The sequence below is a fragment of the Bos indicus x Bos taurus genome, chromosome 29 (genome assembly GCF_003369695.1).
Source record: "Bos indicus x Bos taurus breed Angus x Brahman F1 hybrid chromosome 29, Bos_hybrid_MaternalHap_v2.0, whole genome shotgun sequence".
Taxonomy (NCBI): Eukaryota; Metazoa; Chordata; class Mammalia; order Artiodactyla; family Bovidae; genus Bos; species Bos indicus x Bos taurus.
In genome coordinates this window covers 23,094,511-23,104,099 of record NC_040104.1, presented here as the reverse complement: position 1 = coordinate 23,104,099, position 9,589 = coordinate 23,094,511, and the positions used below count along the sequence as shown (strand labels likewise).

General features: G+C 41.3%; 1 protein-coding gene across 1 annotated transcript; it reads left to right on the top strand.

Moving 5' to 3' along the window:
* Window positions 1–1,706: 1,706 nt before the first annotated feature.
* LOC113886482 (olfactory receptor 151-like) lies at window positions 1,707–2,675 on the top strand. Its single transcript, XM_027532702.1, has one exon. It carries the CDS (start codon window positions 1,731–1,733, stop codon window positions 2,673–2,675), a length of 945 nt encoding a protein of 314 aa, XP_027388503.1. The 5' UTR covers window positions 1,707–1,730.
* The last annotated feature ends 6,914 nt before the right edge of the window (window positions 2,676–9,589 follow it).

Here is a 9,589-nt window from a genome sequence, read left to right as displayed (position 1 = left end):
AGTGCTGCACACAAGCAACATAGTTTACTGAAAACAAAATAGACTAGAAGTCAGAAGTCCAAAGTTTCATAACCAGTTTTGTGCTTGTAAATTTAACTTTTAAAGGCTAAGTTTCCTAGAAAATAGGAAAATAATGCAATATTCTTTTTTATTAGCTATGCACAATCTAACACACCAAGGATCAAGCATGTTCAACCACATCATTGCTTAGAGCTCTAGGTGTGCAGGTTTATAAGGCTCCACGCTTGGGCCAAAGGAAGAGCTCATGATCAGAAGAAAGCAGTTTCAGTTCCAAGTCCTTGATAATTAGGAAGCCTCAGGAAAATCACTTCTGTCTGGCATTTCAGTTTCCTCCATATGAACATAGGAATGAAAATTCAACTCTAGACATATTTTTCCTTATACACAAAACTTGTGGGAGGAGTTAATGAGATTGACTTTTGACTAGCATTACATAAAAGTTAGTAGCTGTAAAAGTGAGCAAAGAAAATAGTGCAAATTTAGGGTTTTAGCTTTAGAAATATTTATTTCAGAAAAGGGATATCTATAGCAATGATGATCCATGATTCTTATAGCCATGTGTATAATGCGGGTACTTTGTCAATAAGGAGATAATGGCTTATTATGATCTGAAAATAAAAACAACAACAATAGTAAGAGTAACTATTGAGCCCTACTCTAGACCTGCAGTCCCCAATCTTTCTGATATCAGGGAATAGTTCTGTGGAAGACAATTTTTCCACGGACCCGAGCAGCAGGGGTATGGTTTCAGGATAATTCAAGGACGTTACCTTTATTGTGCACTTTAATATTATTACATCAGGTCCACCTCAGATCATGAGGCATTAGATCCCAGAGGCTGAGGTCCCTTGCTCTAGACGATGCTACATGCCAGGACTGAGGCCTCAGCACAGATGGATTAATTGAGAACCTCTGTAGACCACAAAGAATTCCAGACACCTATTGACACATCACATTTTTATGGAGCTGGCTTTTTGAAAAATATTTTCTAACTATGTATTATCCAATATTATTTTTACAAACACCTTAGGAATCGATATCACTAATTTCACATTTCAGATGCAGAAACTGACTTGTAATTCAGTGATACTGTTGTAACTACCATATCACCCTGACACTAAATCTGTTTGAGACAAGTTTTCATCTGTTCACAATTGGTGAATATTTAGGACTTCCATAGACCACAGGGAAGTTTCATTTCAGAAGCAAACTACGTCTCCAACTACAAAATATGAATTCTACTGCTTGTTATCTACCGGATTGAGCTTTTCAGACTTGAACCTGCATCAGCCTCACCTGGAGACAGTGTGGTACACAGATCAGTGGACCCCAACCCAGAGTTCTTGACTTGGGAGGTCTGGGGTGAGGCCAGAGAATCTGCATCTCCAATGTCTTCAGGCGATGCAAGCAATGCTGGTAAGGGACTAGACTTTAAGACCCACTGCTCTAGGATATTTCAGAGACATGAATACGGTAAAAGTTCTGGATCTTGTTCCATTTTTCTTCTCATCTCTATGACCTTTGAAATACCCAAGGTCTAGTCTTCCTCCCAAAACAAAGAGTAGGATGAGGGAACATTCATCAGAAAGGATATCAGGATCCCTCTGCTGGTCCCAAATGCTCAAAACTAGCTTCACCAAGCAGTGCAAGAAGCAGCCTTTCAGGTAGTTCTTCTCTCCCATCCCCGCAGGGCCCCCACCCAGAGGAGAATGGCTACAGAAAATCACTCTACAGTAACAGAGTTCATTCTTCAGGGTTTGACAGATCGGCCAGAGCTTCAGCTCCCACTTTTCTTCCTCTTCCTTGGGATCTACTTGGTCACCATGATAGGGAACCTGGGCGTGATAACACTGATTTGTCTAAATGCCCACCTTCACACCCCCATGTACTACTTCCTCAGCAACCTGTCCTTTGTGGATCTCTGCTACTCCTCTGTCATTACCCCTAAGATGCTGGTGAACTTTGTGTCAAAGAAGAACATCATCTCCTATGCAGGGTGCATGTCTCAGCTCTACTTCTTCCTGGTGTTTGTCATTGCTGAGTGTTACATGCTGACAGTGATGGCCTATGACCGCTATGTTGCCATCTGCAGACCTTTGCTTTACAACATCATCATGTCTCATCAAGTCTGCTCCCTTCTGGTAGCTGGGGTCTATGCCATAGGGGTCTATGCCATAGGGTTCATTGGTTCAACTATAGAGACTGGCCTCATGTTGAAACAGTCCTACTGTAAACGCCTCATCAGTTATTACTTCTGTGAAATCCTCCCCCTCATGAAGCTAACATGCTCTAGCACCTACCATGTTGAGATGACAGTCTTCATTTTTGCTGTATTCAACTTCATAGTCACCAGTTCAACAGTCCTAATTTCCTATGCCTTCATCCTGTCCAGTATCCTCCACATCAGTACCACAGAGGGAAGGTCCAAAGCCTTCAGCACATGCAGCTCACACTTTGCAGCCGTGGGGATTTTCTATGGAACAACCGCCTTCATGTACTTGAAACCCTCCACGGCCAGTTCCCTGGCCCAGGAGAATGTGGCCTCCGTGTTCTACACCACAGTGATCCCCATGCTGAACCCCCTGATCTACAGCTTGAGGAATAAGGAGGTAAAGGTGGCCATCCAGAAAACTCTGAGGGTAAAATCCTTTTGATACAAATGTTATGATTCTTTCTCAGTTTTAAAAATAACTTGTTATGAATCCCAGAGGGGAGCACTCCAAATGCTCACCTACTTGGGTTTGGAAACAGTCCCTTCTCTGCATGACTGGGTAACTGCTCTTGCCTCCTTCCCTCTTCCTTCCCACCTTCTGTTTCCTCCCACTTCTGTTTGAAGCCAGCTGGTGTTAAGTTGGATGAAGCATAAGCTGGAATCAAGATTGCTGGGAGAAATATCAATAACCTCAGATATGCAGATGAAACCACCCTTATGGCAGAAAGTGAAGAGAAACTAAAAAGCCTCTTGATGAAAGTGAAAGAGGAGAGTGAAAAAGCTGGCTTAAAACTCTACATGCGAAAAACTGAGATCATGGCAACCAGTCCCATCACTTCATGGCAAATCGATGAGGAAACAATGGAAACAGTAACAGATTTTATTTGAGGGGTGGGGGGCTCCAAAATCACTGCAGATGGTGACTGCAGCCATGAAGTTAAAAGATGCTTGCTCCTTAGAAGAAAAGCTATAACCAACCTAGACAGCATATTAAAAAGCAGAGACATTACTTTGCCAAAAAAGGTCCATCTAGTCAAAGCTATGGGTTTTCCAGTGGTCATGTATGGATGTGAGAGTTAGACTATGAAGAAAGCTGAGTGCCAAAGAATTCATGCTTTTGAACTGGGGTGTTGGAGAAGACTCTTGATATTCCCTTGAACTGCAAGGATATCAAACCAGTCAATCCTCAAAGAAATCAGTTCTGAATATTCATTGGAAGGACTGATGCTGAAGCTGAAACTCCAATACTTTGGCCACCTGATGTGAAGAACCGACTCCTTGGAACAGATTCTGATACTGGAAGAGATTGCAGGCAGGAGGAGATGGGGATGACAGAGGATGAGATGATTGGATGTCATCACTGACTTGATGGACATGAGTTTGAGCAAGCTTTGGGAGTTGGTGATGGACAGGGAAGCCTGGCATGCTGCAGTCCGTGGGGTCACCAAGAGTCGGACATGATTAAGTGACTGAACTACTGACTGATGTTAAGTTCATCTTTTCTCTCATTGAGAAGCATTTTCTCTATTCTGACCCTTTGGCAAACTCTATTCTCTTAATTGTAATTTAATATATGTTTTAAAATTTCACAGAATCAGAGAACCAACAGTGGCTACTGGGATGGGGGGTGGACATGACAGCCAGGGGATTAAGCTCACAACTATTATATATAAAATAAAGAAGGAAAAAGGATGTATGGTACAGCACAGGGAAATAAACCAATTAGTTTATGGTGACTTGGAAGCAACCTAGATGTCCATCAGCAGATGAATGGATAAGAAAGCTGTGGTACATATATACAATGGAGTATTACTCAGCCATTAAAAAGAATACATTTGAATCAGTTCTAATGAGGTGGATTAAACTGGAGCCTATTATACAGACTGAAGTAAGCCAGAAATAAAAACACCAAATACAGTATATTAACGCATATATATGGAATTTAGAAAGATGGTAACGACAACCCTGTATGCGAGACAGCAAAAGAGACACAGATGTATAGAACAGTCTTTTGGACTCTGTGGATGGGGGGGGGGGGGGATGATTTGGGGGAATGTCATGGAAACATGTATAATATCATATAAGAAATGAATCACCAGTCCAGGTTCAATACAGGATCCTTGGGGCTGGTGCACTGGGATGACCAGGAGGGATGGTACAGGGAGGGAGGTGGGAGGAGGGTTCAGGATGGGGAACACGTGTACACCCATGGCGGATTCATCTTGATGTGTGGCAGAGCCAATACAATATTGTAAAGAAATTAGCCTCCAGTTAAAATAAATAAATTTAAATTAAACAAAAAAAAAGTGGCCACAAAGAAAGAAAGAGAAAAAAAAAGTGTATTAACTATAAAAATACTGAATAACTTTGTTGCATGTCTGAAAGTAATAGAATATTGTAAATCAACTACCTTTCAATTAAAAATTAAACTTTTATCATTGAATTTTAGAGTCATTCACTGTTTAATTACCTTCTGTGTAGAAAACATTGCTCAACCCAGTTCCTACTTATTTGCATTTGCATGGGTGTGTGCTAAGATGATTCAGTTGTGTCCAACTCGGTGTGACCCTATGGAGCATAGCCTACTGGGCTCCTTTGTCCATGGCAAGAATACTGAAATGGGTTGCCATGCCCTCCTCCAGGGAATCTTCCCAGCCCTGCTATAGAACCCATGTCTTTTTAGGTCTCCTGCGTTGGTAGGTGGGTTCTTTATCACTGGCTTCACCTGGGAGGCCATATTTGCACTTGGGGAGTACACAAAGCAGAGAGCAATGAAATTGAGAGGCACCAAGAAGTAATATTTAGAGCTTTCTCATCTGGACTTCCTCGTCCGTTTTCTTTGACTTCTCCCTACTTTTTTCCGCCCAAGAACTTCTACCTCATCCTTTTATGACTTTTTAGTCATGATAATAATAATGCCACCCACTACCATGTTTGGGGGCATCTACTCTGAGCCACACAACTCTTCTAAATGCTTTGTATGCCTTATTTCAATTACACTTCACAATAGTTAAGTACCACTGCTTTCCCCATTTCACTGTGGAATTTGATGTAGTAAATTGCTCAAGGTCACACAGCTGATAAACAAAGACTTGAGAACTCAAATCCAAGTCTAAGTGACTCTGTAACCCACACTCTTGGCTCTCAGTCATCTTGCCCTTTGCTTTATGCTGTTGCTCCCTCTGAACAGCAATTAACCCTGCCCTAATTGTGCTCTTCCAATCTCAAATGTCTCCTATAATCACTTCCTCAGATTCTCACCTTTCATATTCCCTAATTTCTTCACATTTATCAGCAACTTCTTTTTATAACTAAGGAAAGTTTACACTAGAGTGACCAGCTCAGCAGTTTACCAGTCACCTTACCAGTTTTAACTCTGGAAGCCTCCACCCTGGGAAACCCTTCTGTTCCAAAAAACCAGGATGACTGGTCACCAGATTACATGCTGTTACAACTCTCTTCCCCTGCTTAATTAACTCAGAGATCTACCATCTACCTCAGCCAGTAAATGCAGTGGCCTTGAGACAAAGTTTCTCCCCACTCCTCTTGCTTTATTCCAATATCAAGGATACGTTTTAGACTTAGCAGCCTGATATGATGCATAAGATTAATAGATACTTCTTGTTATTTCTAGCTAATTCTGGTATTCTCTTGTATCTATCAGTGATTTGTTATCAGAAATGGACCTCCAGTATTCTCAAGCAGAAAGGCAGTGAATAAAGGAATAACTTGCTTACAGTTTAACTAATGACTAAACAAAGGGTGAGGCTCCCTCCTAAGTGACTTCATGTTAGATCTGACCCAAAGCTGCCACTATGACCACTGCCATCATGTAAAATGGCCCTCATACTCACAAAATTGCTAATAAATAACTGAGCTCTGGGATACAGAATCACCTGGAAACTTGTTAAAGATGCAAATTTGAGGTTTCTGCTGCCAATACTCAATACATAAAGAAGCCCCCGTCCACAGTCACAGCTTGCCCCATCCACCTCACACCTCTTCTGTCCCACTCCACAAGCACTCCATCCATACCTTGACACACAGCCATTCCCTGGCCATCCTTTGCTCTGGGGGTGAACAGCCAGCTGTGTGGTCTGCCTCTAGGGGATGGGACTTGGGAAGAGACCTGCTGCTGCTAAGTCGCTTCAGTCGTGTCTGACTCTGTGCGACCCCAGAGATGGCAGCCCACCCGGCTCCCCCATCCCTGGGATTCTCCAGGCAAGAACACTGGAGTGGGTTGCCATGTCCTTCTCCAGTGCGTGAAAGTGAAAAGTGAAAGTGAAGTCGCTCAGTCGTGTCCAACTCTTAGCGACCCCATGGACTGGCAGCCCACCAGGCTCCTCCATCCATGGGATTTTCCAGGCAAGTGTACTGGAGTGGGGTGCCATTGCCTTCTCCAGGGAAGAGACCTAGTGAATTATAAAAGTTCTTATATGACCCGAATACAAGTCCTTTGATATTGAACATCTTCCCCTCTCTGTGTCTTGTCTTTTCACTTCTTCAATAGTCTATTTCCAAGAATAGAAGTTTTCATTCTTAAGCCCAGTTGTCATTTCTGGTCTTTTATGGTGGGTACTTTTGCGCTTATTCTAAAATCCCTTAGCCTATACCAACATCATGAAATTTTTCATTTTTCTTCAGAAGTTTTAAAATGTTTGCTTTTACCCTTAAATCAATTATCTATTTAATTATAACCTTTTAATATGAAAAAATTTTAATATATACAGAGTAAAGAGAAGAGTTGTCTAAACATCCATATACCCAACAGCCAGCTCAACAATTATCCACATTTTGTTCTTCTTTGATTATCTCTATGTCCACCCACCAAATATAGTATATTTTAACCATTGCATCTTCAAATATTTTTTGTTTATTCTCTTCCTTCCTGGACTCTAATGACACAAATTGTTTAGACCACTTGAAATTGTTCTACATGTTACTGAGGTTGTTTGCTGTTTTTCTGTGTGGTTTAGTTTAATAGTTGCTCTTTCAATAATCTTTTCTTCTTCAGTGTCTAACCTCCTGTTGCATGTGTGTGTGCTAAGTCACTTCAGTCATGTCTGACTCTGTGACCCCTATGGACTGTAACCTGTCAGGCTCCTCTGTCCATGGGAGTCTCCAAGCAAGAATATTGGAGTGGGCTTCCATTTCCTTATCCAGGGAGAATGGCCATCATCAAAAACAATCTACAAACAATAAATGCTGGAGATGGTGTGGAGACAAGGGTACCCTCTACGCTGTTGATGGGAATGTAAATTGGTGCAACCACTATGGAAAACAGTATGGAGATTCCTTAAAAAACTAAAAATAGAGTTACCATATTGCCCAACAATCCCATTTTTTAATATAAATTTATTCATTTTAATTGGAGATTAATTACTTTACAATATTGTATTGGTTTTGTATACCTGTGGCGGATTCATGTTAATGTATGGCAAAACCAACAATCCCATTTTTGAGTATATATCTGGAGAAAAACATAATTTGAAAAGATACATGCACTCCAGTGTTCATTGTAGCACTATTTACAACAGCCAGGACATGGAAGCAACCCAAATATCCATTGACAGAGGAATGGATAAAGAATGTGTGGTACATATATACAATGGAATATTACTCAGTCATGAAAAAGAATTAAATAGTACCATTTGCAGCAACATGGATAGACTAGAGATTATCATACTAAGTTAAGTAGGTGAGACAGAGAAAGACAAATAACATGTTATCACTCATATGTGGAATCTTAGAGAAGAGTACAAATGAACTTATCTATAAAACAGAAATAGAGTTACAGATATAGAAAACAAAATGGTTATCAGTGGGTGGTGGAAGAAGGTATAAATTGGGAGATTGGGATTGACATATACACACTCAGTTCAGTTCAGTCGCTCAGTCATGTCAGTTCTTTGCGACCCCAAGAACTGCAGCACGCCAGGCCTCCCTGTCCATCACCAACTCCCAGGGTTTACCCAAACTCATGTCCATTGAGTCGGTGATGCCATCCAACCATCTCATCATCTGTCCTCCCCTTCTCCCCTTGCCTTCAATCTTTCCCAAAATCAGGGTCTTTTCAAAGGAGTCAGCTCTTCGTATCAGGTGACCAAAGTATTGGAGTTTCAGCTTCAACATCAGGCCTTCCAATGAACACCCAGGACTGATCTCCTTTAGAATGGATTTGTTGGATCTCCTTGTAGTCCACGGGGCTCGGAAGAGTCTTCTCCAACACCACAGTTCAAAAGCATCAATTCTTCTGTACTCAGCTTTCTTCACAGTCCAACTCTCACATCCATACATGACCACTGGAAAAACCATAGCCTTGACTAGATGAACCTTTGATGGCAAAGTAATGTCTCTGCTTTTTTAATATGCTATCTAGGTTGGTCATAGCTTTCCTTCCAAGGAGTAAGCGTCTTTTAATTTCATGGCTGCAATCACCATCTACAGTGATTTTGGAGCCCAGAAAAATAAAGTCAGCCACTGTTTCCACTGTTTCCCCATCTATTTGCCATGAAGTGATGGGACCAGATGCCATGATCTTAGTTTTCTGAATGTTGAGCTTTAAGCCAACTTTTTCACTCTCCACTTGCACTTTCATCAAGAGATTCTTTCATTCTTCTTCACTTTCTGCCGTAAGGATGGCGTCATCTGCATATCTCAGGTGATTGATATTTCTCCCAGCAATCTTGATTCCAGCTTGTGCTTCTTCCAGACCAGAATTTCTCATGATGTGCTCTGCATATAAGTTAAATAAGCAGGGTGACAATATACAGCCTTGACGTACTCCTTTTCCTATTTGGAACCAGTCTGTTGTTCCATGTCCAGTTCTAACTGTTGCTTCCTGACCTGCATACAGGTTTCTCAAGAGACAGGTCAGGTGGTCTGGTATTCCCACCTCTTTCAGAATTTTCCACAGTTTATTGTAATCCACACAGTCAAAGGCTTTAGCATAGTCAATAAAGCAGAAATAGATGTTTTTTCTGAAACTCTCCTGCTTTTTCGATGATCCAGTGGATGTTGGCAATTTAAAGAAATGCAAATTAAAACTGCAATGAGATATCACCTCACACCAGTCAGAATGGCCATCATCAAAAAGTCTACGAACAATAAATGCCAGAGAGGGCAGGGAGAAAAGGCAATGCTCTTGAACTGTTGGAGGGAATGTAAATTGATACAGCCACTATGGAAGATGGTATGGAGATTCCTTAAAAAACTAGGAATAAAACCACTACATGACCCAGCAATCCCACTCCTAGGCATCTACTCTGAGGAAACCAAACTTGAAACAGATACATGTACCCCATTGTTCACTGCAGCACAATTTATAATAGCTAGAAAATGGAAGCAACCTAGATG